At 30.8% G+C, this 13508-nt stretch overlaps 1 protein-coding gene across 1 annotated transcript in view; it reads left to right on the forward strand.

The window, feature by feature from the left end:
* CNBD1 (cyclic nucleotide binding domain containing 1) overlaps window positions 1-12149 on the forward strand; it is a 403237-nt gene extending 391088 nt beyond the window's left edge. The window contains 2 exon segments of the mRNA XM_068525485.1: window positions 10199-10308; window positions 11895-12149. Coding sequence (XP_068381586.1) covers window positions 10199-10308; window positions 11895-12149 — 365 coding nt within the window.
* Window positions 12150-13508: the final 1359 nt, after the last annotated feature.

A 13508-nucleotide genomic window follows, 5' to 3' on the forward strand; every position in this document is an offset into this window, starting at 1 on the left:
AATTTTTGTTCTCACTGGAACTCAACCTGGTATCCTATTCCTGTTAGTGCTTAGATTCAGACAAGATATAAATCAGGCAACCCACTGAAAAGCCAGAACTTTGTATGCATGCACCACTCTTCTCTTTCTCCTGAGGGAGAGGCCATCAAGCTGTTCTGGACTTTGTCTGCTGTACCACGTGTGTTCTGAAGAAGCGGCATGCTACCCAGCTCTTATTTGTTCTCAGAGACCACCAGGCATCTAGAGTATGCTGAGTTCTGTCAATGATCTCAGAGAGACAAGGCAGAATCCAATCCCTCAGGCAGCTCCCTGGAAAGGTCAGAACTTTGTACATACAGTCCAGCCTTCTCTTTCCCTTCCTAGGAAGAAATCAGGAGCTGGGAGTTTTCTCCTGATTGTATGGAGCTTCACTGGTGGGGAGAGACTATGGCACGAGGGTGCCATGAATTTTTTTACCAGCTTTGATGCAGCTGGTTTTGTGCTCACCTGGAGTACAAGAGCCTCTTATTTAGTTTCTGGATTTCTCACAAATGGAATTGGTCCATGGATTGTTGTAGAATCAGTGTCTCTGTGGGAGAAAGGAGGGTCTCAGGCTTCCTATTATACCATATTGCTCAAAAGCAATTTATTTTTATTCTGTAATTATGGTATACCTCTACCAGAGACCACATTATGAATCAGTTGTTCTAAAATTATTTTAGAAAATGTTTTATTTAATGTGATTATGAAAATAATATATAAACAATGTGTACATTTATTGTACAGAAGATTACAAAGCATAAGTTACTTATAATTATACTCTTAAAACATTGACTGTTACAGACGTCAACCTTTTCCTATATTTTTCCAAGTTTTTAATTCAGAAACAAATGGCTTTTGTATATTTTTAACCAAAGTTGAATACTATAGAGTTAATGGAACTCATTTCCACTTGCCATTATAAAATTAGCATATTCCATGTCAGTAACAGTTTTTAAAAGTTATGAATTTTAGTGGAAGCATAATATACCCAATGGATTATCATACTTTATTTAAACATTTCCCTATTGATTGTCATTTAAGTTGCATAAAATATCTTACACACAGGGTTTTGAATACTTATATACTTAAATACTTACCTGATTATTTCCTTAAGAAAAATTCTTAGAATTAGATACATTTCATCAATGTGTTTAAAAGATTACATCATTTTTGACACATGCTGTAAATTTATTTCTTATAAAAGCTCTAACAACTTTTTCATTTCATTCCATTTAGACTGTTAGCTTATAAAAGAGCCCAGTGTATAGGAGAATAGTGTATAGTATATAATGGAAGAAGTATCATACATCAGTGGGGAAAGGCTAGTATTTTTTTAAATAAAAAGTGTTATTAGAAAAACAGATTTGTTAACTTATTATGTAGAATATATTAATCAGACCCTACCAATTCTAAAATTCAAATATGGCATAGGATAAAAGTTAGGTTTTGAGTATGTTGAGTATATCTGACAAAATAAAAAAGGAAATTCTGTAAAAAAACAAAAAGTGTTAGAAAATAATCTGTACACATGGGAAAAAACTTTAGTCAGCTATTTAACCTGACATCATGTGACAAAAATTATTTAAGATGGATTAATTATTAAGTTAAAGATAGAGATAACAATAAGAAGAAACTATGGGTATGAAATTTATATTGAGTTGTCTAACATGTGAAAGTAATGAGATTAAGAGGAAAACAATAGTTTCAGAAAAATCAACAAATGATATTATAAAAGAGGATTAATATAAAGAATTCACAAAATCTAATTATCAAACATTAATATTCCATTCAAAAAAATGAAAATAGGATTTATCACATCTTTTTAAAGTTGTTTTGAAAAATATTAAAAAATAACTTCACACATTTTTCTTGTCAGAATAGTGTGTACAAAAATGAAGCTGGATCACCAGTAGGTGTACTGAAATGTACTTTTGCATAAATATCTTATAGAGTGATTGAACTAATTTGAGTAGAAATAACCGGTGTTCTGAAGGTATGTAATAAAATAAATTTCTTTACTCAAACAATTTACCTACACTGTCCAAATTACATTAAGATATACCAAATGGAATATTATCTTGAATCAAAGTTAATTATTGTGAAATTAATGAGGTAAATCAGTATTTCAAATAATGAATAAATTTAATTATAATCTGTACTATGTACAAATGTTAAATGCATCATACTATTCATGTACTTTGTTGGCCAGTCCATTTAGTATGTGATTATTCATCTCTAAAATAATATTGCTTAAGTAATTGAACTGAAATCAATGTAGATGTTTAGGTAGTGTCAGAATGAAGTCACTAATCAGTGTATCCTTGCTAAATGGACAATTACCATGGTTAACTATAATTTATGGCTAAAATATATGATTGTCAGGTGAAAACGAAGAAACTTTTTCTACACAAATATGAAAATAATTTTCTTCTATTAATTTATTGCTATTTATAAAGATTATCTATTTGGTCCTCTAAAGAACCCTGTGAGATAACGTCAATTTGCCATTTCAGCAGAAAATAGAATTTGATTCCGAAAGTCAAGCTAAACACATACACACACACACACACACACGCACACACACACACACACACATATATATATATATATATATATATGCATGTTTTTCCTAGCATCATGGTGCTAGGTAAAAGAAAGAATGGTATCAGTGAATCAGAAATATTTTTGGAAGATGATAGTCTTACATTTATTATGTTATTTGAAACGTTTTCTTTTAATGTTTCTGTTTACTTAGCATATATATAGTCAATCATTGGTAATGTCATATAAATTCTTCTTTGGTGATCAACCCCTACTGCATAGAAAGAAATCCTCTGTGGATCTGGCACCTGACCCAAATTTGCTCACTACTACTTTTGTGGAATAAAAATCCTAAGTATGGCAATTATGAAGCTTGATTTATTCTGACTCTGGCACCATAAATGTAATTGACTTTGGGTTAAATGTCAATCCTTTCTTCAAAACTTTCTCTTTTACTACACCAACAAGAATCAATTTCCACTTCTTAAGTCAACAATTCATAATTTATATAAGCAACAAAAACTATGCAAAATAATGGGACACATCACTTAAAATATCAACAGACTTTTAAATGTCCAGAAATGAACTAAGAGAAAAATGCAAACCCTTTATGAGACAAACTATATAATTTGGAGGGATGGTATTAAAAAGACCAGGAAAATAGAAACTAGACTGGAATATGATAAACATAGATTTCTACCTAAATTAATATATGAATTGAATAGAATGGAAATGAAAATGTTGTCAGAATACTCTATGGGACTTGAAAAGAAAATTCTAGGTATCAGTTGGGCTTCTGGCAGTAAATAGACAGCATATTAGATGGGAATGATGAAAGAGAGTCTAAGGAATGGACTACTTACAAAAGTGAGGGTAAGATTTTGGGAAACTAGCAAAAGATGGTGAAGCACCTAGGGACTTCCAATAGTAGGAAATCATTACAAAGTCTAAGTCTGAAGGGGAAAGGGGAGGGAGGAATTATCAGCATCTGACTACACATTGTATCTACAGGTTTTTCCTGTGGCAATTGGGGTCTTCGGTACAGGTGTTCAGCCTCTGCTACACAGTAGTCCATCAAAATGGAAGATGGGGGAAATAACTACCTCAAATTCTCTCATTTATTATATCCTTCCTTTGCCTCTCATTGGCCAAATTCAACAAAAAGCCAACAGAGTAGAGAAAGTTAGAAAGGGAATCTGAAGGGGACAAACATAAATATTCAGCATCATAATTTTGTCTGGAAGAGCAAACATTTAATATGTTCCAAGAAAATCTGGTAAAATTTCAGTGGGAAAAGTTATCTCACAGTTATCAAAACATACTCTAATAGTAAAATAATTTAAAAAGTGCATTACAATAAAGTTCAGAAAAACCTTCATAACTTTATATCAATTTATACATGAAATCAAGGACATTTCAAATCAATGAGGATAAGAAAGAATTTTCAACAATTGTTTTTGGGACTTCTATCCATTTGAGATGAAAATTCTTAGTTCATACATTATTCAAATTGTAAATTATAGGAAGTATTTAAATGCAAAATCCTATAAATCTATTGAAACCATATATAATCATTTTTATTAGTAATAATCTTCTCAATCCATATATTATGAAGAAACTCTTAACAGATTTGACCACAAACAAAATCATAAAAATTATGTGGTAAATTGTAAACAAGTAAAATAATTCTTAGGAAACCAGAAGTAAATATTTGCAATGTATATAATGATGAAGATTAAAGAACCATAATATATAAAGTTACTACAGATAAAAAAGCCAAAAGTGTCAAAATTGAAAATGGACAGTATGTATGAGCGAAAATTCATAAAAGTATGCAAGTGGTAAATACATAAATAAATGAACTTTAATCCTCAGCAAATATCAAAGGCATGCCAATTAAAACAATAATTAGATTTCATTTTCTGATTTAGCAAAATTTATCAGAATTTATTATTACATGCTTTATAAGGAATTTAATTTATAGAAAACTGTGCACTTATCTGCAGATGTCCAGGAAGGAAATTTATTGTAGCATATTTTTAAATAGCAAGACTTGGAACCGTTTAAAACCTCAACTTTAGAAAAATGATGACCTAAATTATGATACCTCCATACTATGGAGTCTTTCAAAAATAATGACATTAATTTATACATACTAAAATGGAAAGCTGACTAGGAAATACTGACAAGTGTAAAAGAGGAAAAATTAAAATAGAAGATCTTGCCACAGAAAAATATTAATGGTATGATGCATTTATTTAAATTATGTGTGTTAAGCTGATGAAAGAACCGTAATATATAGCAGGATAGAATGCAGTGTAAAACTATTGTGATAAAAAAAGAGAAAGAATCATAATCATTGTAGTTTGGTTACACAACTTTCTCAGGAAATGAGAGACCAAATAGATTAACAACTGTAAACTGAACATTACAATTTTAAAAAGTCAAAATTTTATATACATCACATCAACAGAACTTTTTCCCCAGCATGTAAAAAATAAGGAATAATTACAAAAATATATTGTATATAATGGTCACACAGAGTCAAGTGTAAAACAAAACAAAACAAGAAAACTTAAAATTGATTTAAAAGAATAGAAAAAGTATAGTCCCAAATGTTGGAAATGAAATAAATACATGTTGCTGTACCCCACTGATTAAAAAAGGAAATTAAGAATAACTCTCAACCAAATCATAATAAAATCACTATATTTCAGAACGTATGAGGTATAGTTAGGCCAGTAGAGAGAAGAAATGTGTAGGGTTAAATACATTTATTAGAAAACAAGAAAAAAGAATTTTAAAAAATAATGAAATAAAGACAGAGATCAATGAACTAAGAAGCAATATTTACACAGAAACAAGCTATCTGTGAAATAAAATGCTTTTTAGGAAAAATCATTTTGGAAAAAGCATTATAAGCACATGAAATATAATAAAGACACAATAAAGATTTCAGAAGTATGTGTCATAAACAAGTCTATTCTAACGTATGGAAAAACTAGATGGAAAGAATACATCTCTAGAAAATATAAAATGTCAAATGAAAGAGAAGTATGAATTAGAAAACTAGAAAATACCAAAAGGAATTGTTGTAATAATCATAAAAAAACCAAAAACACACTCCGTCAGTTGATCTAATGAATTTTCCCAAACTTGTAAGAAAAATTTCTATTTTACGCAAGTCCTTCCAGAAATTACCTTTGTATTATTTAGCGTTTCGTATATAAGCATTTTACATTTAATTTAATTTTTAAATTTTGATTCAAATAAACTAATATTTAAATTCATGGCCATTTGAAATGTGACCTTAATTATAATGCAAAAAAAAAATGTAATGCTAAATTTTAATAATAAAATTTTAGGATATAGCATTAGTTTTTTAGTTTAATATTTAATTAATTTAATATTTTTGTTTGGATTGATTATAGTTTTTCCGAAAGCACTGGATAATTTTGGTAATCAAACTGATTAATTCTGTCTCTTGCTTTTTTATAAATATAGTTTTATCTTATATTTCCTAATTCTGATGTTGCTATAAATGTGTATATATCATGTGTACATAAATACATAAAAATATCTATAGTAATGTAAGTATATGTATAGTTATGTTTATAACAGTATGGTGACTATAATTAATGGTGCTGGTTTGCTAACATATTTGGTAACACATATTTTATTGAGGGCTCATTTTCCCTAAAATAGTATCTTCATATCTGTTAGACTTCTTTGAAGCCTGGATAAACATTAATTTATCCAGAAAGAATTTTTTCCCAGGCATTTAGCATGGCAAATCAACAATATAATTTAAAAATAAATCTTTGATGCCTCACAGGTGGTGTAGATTCTAGCCCCAATATCATGAGCTATGGTTAGGAATTTTCAGAGAGACTTTCTCTTCTCTTTTTCCATTCCTTTTAGCACCACAAGTAAGAGAGGAAAATATCTTCAGGAACTCTCTTTGTAAGGTGGGCTTTTTCAAGTTCACCCCCCCAAGAATATTGTTCTTGAAGGTTTTATGAAGGAGGATGTCCACATCTGATCTCTCAGACAGACTTTGCCATTGGTTCTAGGGCTTTCTTACCTCTGTGACTGCACTTTCTTTTTATTTCTGGCTTTTGAGGGTTTTTTGGGTTTCTTTTTGTTTTGGTTTGGGTTTTTTTGCCTTTTACCACCTCATATATTTAAAAGTATTTCAGCCAGAATTTTTAGTTGTGCAAGTTGGTTCCATAAAAACCTAAGCTACCATATTCTGAGCTTCCTCTCGTGCTCAGTTAACCTTTTGAGGAAATTGCAATTTAATATTGAGACCTTGCATTTGTTCATCAAATATTTATTGAACGGCTACTTTGCAAATACATGAGTGAAAGAAAGATAAAAAGAAAAATCCTTGTCTTGATGGAGCTTGCATTCTAGTGGCTAGAGGATGTAATACACAGTAAGCACAAGAAATAAATCAGTAAATTAGATAGTATGTTAGATGATAACAAAACCATGAGGAAAAAAAGCAGAGTGGGGTAAGGGAGCTGGAAAGAGCAGGTTAAACTGTAGGATAAACTAGCAGAGTCATGAGAGGGTGAGATTTGAATGAAGATTTGAATCTGGTAAGAGAGTTGAGGTGAGGGTATGGCTTTCTTGGCTATCAGGCTGGGCATAAGATCTCCATAATCCCTTCTGCCCTGACTTGTAAAAGACTCTAAGCCCCAGTATTTGTCCTATCTTGGAGCGTGGGATGGAGGAAAGGGGAAAATAGGGGAAGAAGGGGAAGGAGAGAGGGGTGGAGGGAATTTAACACCAAGTCTGGACCTTCTTCATCTGCCCTAATTTTCAATAAGTAACAAGTCATACTCTGTTATTTTCTGTGAAATTCTATAAATGTATTATATTAGTAAATTCTTTTCTTGGAATAGTTTCTGAGGTGTGTTCAAAATTTAAATTTCTTCTACCCATATTTCTCTGGATTTCCTCTATCAATAATTAGTACAACTTTTTTCCAAATCTCATGTTTGTGTGATTAGAGAAATGCTCACTTATTTTTAATTTCTTATGCAAAGTGGCAGGTATTTAATATGCATGACAGTATTTTACATATAGTACTCATACTTTAGAAGAATGACTTATCTTAATGTGCCATGAATTCAGAAGGTGTAGTATAAATGGAAATTAGATAATTAATCAGTGTTCAATTTTTCTGATACGCACTTCTATTCAGGATTTGCTTCCATTTAGCCATAAATGCTATTTATCTTCATATAAATATATATTTTAAAATAATAAATAAGTAGTGTTTAATATTGGTTAAAGTTTCATTAGTATGGACCCTTATAGAAATACTCAGTAAATGCAAGGTCCTTTCTAACCAAGATCTTTCTTAACACATTAGGAAAGCAAAAAATATATTCATAAGGAAAACATGTTCAAAAATGCTTCCCCAAATTGACATTAAAATTCAAAAATAGGATTCATTAGCACTATTTTTTTTTATATTATTCTTTTTCTAGTACTCTAGTTTTACAAGGAGAACTGGTATCCATTAAGCTAATGCATGTTCTGCTTGAAGCTGCATCAGTCTTGCTGATACTCAGACACACTTCTGCTCCAAAACTGTGTTTTGGTCTGTTAGGTTAATGGACTTGAGTTTATTAAGTTTATTAAGAAGATGTCCTTTAACAACCTTTCTAATCACTAGTTTCCATTTAAACTGAGACCTTAACTGTCCCAGTGCTGATGCTAATAGCCAGTTGGGAATTATCCTTCTTATCATGACTTCTTCTAACTGATCTGAAAATTGGAATAAAATAGTTTTATTAGACTTGTGACTATTTCCTGGCACATGAAAAACAACAGGAAGGAAAAGAACAATACATGATATTCACTTTCTATGAATCCTTCTGGTTTTCTTCTCTTTCTAATTTACTTTTAAGATAAAGTCAAGTTTGTTCTTTTCATAAAGGTCTAATGCTTTCAGGTTTTAGAATATGAGTTTGAGTTTTGATGAGATTCTTTAAAACCTTATTTAAAAAATTATTTTTATTGTGGTAAAAGTCACATAATATAAAACATACCATTTTAACCATATTTAACCATATAGTTCAGTGACACTACATTCACATTGTTGTGCAACTCTCACCATCATCCATCTCCCAAATTTTTCACCTTCCTAAACTGAAACTCTGTTTTTAAATATAAATCAACTTTATTTCCTGAATATTACCTTTAAATAATAATGAATAAAATGTCATTTATATAGTCCATGACTAAATATTTTCATTTAAAATTTTGTTATAATCCTTTGGATCTTTCTATGTTGTTCATAGTTTTCTATGCATCCCAAGAGGAAAGGGTATGGAGATGACAACATTTATCTTGACATCACTGGCATAAGTTCTTTGTAATGGGAAACAGGTTCAGAGGCTGAATGCATAAAATTAAGAAACACAAGAGAAAGGTGTTAAGTCTTTGCAGGCATTGGTATGGTTCTTTTTCTAGTCAAAAAAGTAATATTTAAAATTTCTTAAGTGTGATGAGACTTTTTTTAATGTCATTAAATTCAGCCTGCTTACCTAGATGAAAACGGTTTTGCTGTGTTGTCTTCATTAAGATAAACATTTTCTATGATTAGCACAGAGACCACAGACAATTACTGAGGCAGCAAATGTCCCCTATAAGGAGTGAGACTGCCTCATAGATTTCGCTGCAGTGATTCAGCTTTTCCATTGTTGCCTTACTTTTAATACAAATTCCCATGATCTTTATTCACTTTGATATTACGTATACTTCTCTATGATCTATGTAAGGCTTGACTTTCAAGAAAAGATTTACAGTAGTGCAGCTCTAAAAGTTAAAAATAATGGGCTTCTTTACTCTCTAAGTGCATGCTTCTGTTACCTGTAACAATTGCCAGGAGACTCTATACCTTCCTTTATGTCCTGCTGATTGACTAAAAGAAGTAAAACAGCCTCTACTATCATATAACATCTTGGCAAAAACACTACTCTTTACTTTTAAGAGTAGGATCTATGAAAAAATTCCCATGTCTATACAATTTAAACATAATTCTACAGCTATATTATACTTTGATATTTGAAGATAACTTTATATTATTATTGTTTGGCTGTAAGAAACAAAATATAAGACAGTAGAAGAGTTACCGTAAATTTTTATTTAAGCAAAATAAATGACTAGTGACAATTAAAAAACCTTTTATTTATTTTTTTATTATACACTTTGAATTCTGAAGATCCAAATGATAAATATTCAGAGATTTTTTTGAGCCAGTTGTTAAACCATTGGCAGTTTCAAACTAGCTATGGTAGAAATAACTACACCGTGAAAATCAGCAAATGCTACGGCTTGGGGCTTGCCCCACACTCATCTTCCTCTCCCCCACCATACAGTTTACTAGCACACCATTGATTTTACTGCCAAATTCTTGTCAATATTTACTTCTATATTAGTTGCTGATATAAATATCAGATGTAAATTTTTATCATATACAGAGGACTGCCTATAAACTGTCATTCTTTAAGAAATTTACTCAATAGTTGTTGAATTAAATGTCAACTTTTATTGTCATAATATCTAAAATAATTTCTTATAAAAATGTGTGAAACAATGAATTGTCTCTTGTTTTCAGTGATAGTGGAAAGTGGAAATATAATCTCTTTTGTGGCTTATATTAATTCTGGATATTGTAAGGTTTACAGAAGTATTGTAGGACTTTCAAAACCAGAATCAAGAAAAGTGGTAAGTTTTAAACTTATGTATTCTTTTTAATCAATTAGCCTATCTTAATGAATAGGAGATACTGAACATGTTTTCTTGTGTTTATTGGTCATTTATTACTTGTCTTCTTTTGTGAAATAGCTGTTCAATTTTTGACTAGTTTTTCTTTCATTTATTTTCTTCTTTTTACTGAGTTGTAAGAAGCAGGAATGTAAAATAAGTTGTAAGATATATTGAATTGTAAGACTTAGGAACAAACTAGAAGCACATTAAAAGATGCTTGACATCATTATTTATCAGAGAAATGCAAATTAAAACTACAACAAAGCACTTCTATAAGCATATTAGATTGGTTAAAATACACTTAATATATGACCCTGAAATTCCACTCTAGATATTTACTCAAGAGAAATAAAATATATGCTTACAAAAAGACTTACATGAATCTTCATAAGCCAGAAACTGTAAGTAATCCAAATATCCATTGACAGTTGAATGGATAGAAAAATTGTGGTATATTCATTCATTGGAATGTCATGCCTCAATAAAAAGAATTTATGCTACATACAAGAATATGGATGAATCTCAAAGCCTTAAGTTGGGCAAAAAGGTAAACCTCAGAACAGTGCATTCTGTATGACTCCAGTTTTATGAAGTTCTAGAATAGGCAAAACACTAATACATAGTGACAGAAAAGTTAGAACTAACCCATTTTGGCTGGTTAGGCAGTCTTCAATGTAATTCAATTTAATATGCAAACTTCATTGAATTTTGCTGTACTAGTCATATTCAGTGTAAAGATTTGTCATTTATATAAGTGGCATATCAATTCGTTAGTTATTGGCTTTTGACCCCAGGGTACTTAGTAAAGGCTTTCACCTGTTCTGAGTTCTGTCACTGTCCTACCCTGAGGGTTACATTCTTTTTTTTTTTTTTTTTTTTTATCTTACTGCTCAGCAGCTCATTCTTGTTTTAATACTGTTAGGCTCTCCCTGAAAATATAATTTGGAGTTTCAATTTTTTCTCCAGAACTATGCATATTGAAACTACTGTCAGCTCCTTTCCACAAAATTCCTTATTTGGACTTAAATTGCTAGTTCCCTGAGTCAAACTCACTTTCCATTTTTCCTTTTTTAATTTATACAAAAAAGTTAGGGTAGAATCTCATCTTTTGCAGTTAATCATCTCATCAGTACCATTCCTGGCACTCTCTGCTTATTTTCATTATTCTCTGTTAGTTCAACAACTGTGCCTTGCAGCTGGAACTGAGGTAACAAATGGTGGTTCACAAAACATACTAAATTATGCTTACAAAACAGTATCCTAGGACCTTAAAAAATGGAATGAGTTCAAGATTTCATAAACATCTTGGTGTATTAACACATTTAATTTCTAGATCACTAAAGTACAGTGCCTTCAGCTGTCTTAGATATGCTGAAGTTCTCGTCAATCTATTATTTTTCTAATATAATTTAAATACATGTATGAATAAATGTTCTCTGATTTGCCTGAAACTGCTAATTTATTTTAAATACCATATACCAAAATTATTTATCCATTATATGGAAGTGGTTTCATTAAACATCAGTTATCTATATCTCTTACAGGAAAAAATACGAAGACTTGCGTATATGGGTAAACTTAAGGAGAAGGAGTCTTTTGGTGAGATTAGTGTTCTTCTTCAAGTTCCTTTCACATACACAATAGTTACTGGAAAAGACGTTGAGATGGCAATTATTGAAGATAAGGACCTACTTGGTAAATACATAAATGTCTTTTATTTCAACTGTTATACCGTTTTATTTGATGAGTTTTTGGTAAGAGTAGACATATTTCGCAGACAAATTGGGACACTCAAGTAAGTATGGGTGTATGTATATTATTTACAGAGACAGCATATCTATAGATAACCCCCTTTATAACTTCATAGTCTATCTGACTTAATTGTGCTACTTTTAGAATATATTAGCAATATTTTAAAAGACTGATTTTAAATTATTAAAATCTCTCTGCCAATTCCCAAGTTACCATTAATAGCAACATTTTCTCCTTTTCTGGAATTTTTTTTTTTTTTTTTTTTTAATCATTGCTTAAGTGTTTCTGGTTCAGGTCAAGTGTGTACTTTCCTCCAATTGTTCAAGTGTATATGAAGCTCCATGGATTGCAGTATTTAAACTTTTATATGAAATTTTATTTTATTTAAAAAAAATTTATTGGAGTAGAGTTGATTTACAATGTTGTGTTAGTTTCAGGTGTACAGCAAAGTGAATCAGTTATACATATACATATATCCACTCTTTTTTTTTTTTTAGATTTTTTTCCCATATAGGCCGTTACAGAGTATTGAGTAGAGTTCCTTGTGCTATACAGCAGGTTCTTATTAGTTATCTATTTTATATATAGTAGTGTGTATATGTCAAACCCAATCTGCCAATTGATCTGCCTCCCCACCTTAACCCCTGGTAACCATAAATTTGTGTTCTACATCCGTAACCATAGTTCTGTTTTGTAAATAAGTTTATTTGTATCCTTTCTTTTTAGATTCCACATACAGGCACTATCATACGATATTTGTCTTCCTCTGTCTGACTTACTTCATTCAGTATGACAATCTCTAGGTCCATCCATGTTGCTACAAATGGCATTATTTTGTTCTTTTTTATGGCTGAGCAATATTCCATTGTATATATGTACCACATCTTCTTTATCCATTCCTCTGTTGATGGACATTTAGGTTGCTTCCATATCCTGGTTATTGTAAATAGTGCTGCAATGAATATTGTAATGCATGTATCTTTTTGAATCATGGTTTTCTCTGGGTATATATCCAGGAGTGGGATTGCTGGGTGCTAAGGTAGTTTTATTTTTAGTTTTTTAAAGAACCTCCATACTGTTCTCCATAGTGGCTGTACCAATTTACATTCCCACCAACAGTGTAGGAGGGGCCCCTTTTCTCTGCACCCTCTCCAGTGTTTACTGTTTGTAGATTTTTGGATGATGCCCATTCTGACCAGTATGAGGTGATACCTCATTGTAGTTTTGATTTGCATTTTTCTAATAATAAATGATGTTGAAATTTTAGAGCTCTAGTGATATTAGAATAATAATTGTGCAGTCACCTGTGATTGACCCTCCAAACATTATAAATATTCAAATAAGATATGCAATTGAATATGAAATATAAATGGTTAAAAGATCTAGAAACGTATAGAAATTAACAT

This window comes from Eschrichtius robustus, chromosome 17, assembly GCF_028021215.1.
Source record: "Eschrichtius robustus isolate mEscRob2 chromosome 17, mEscRob2.pri, whole genome shotgun sequence".
Lineage (NCBI taxonomy): Eukaryota > Metazoa > Chordata > Mammalia > Artiodactyla > Eschrichtiidae > Eschrichtius > Eschrichtius robustus.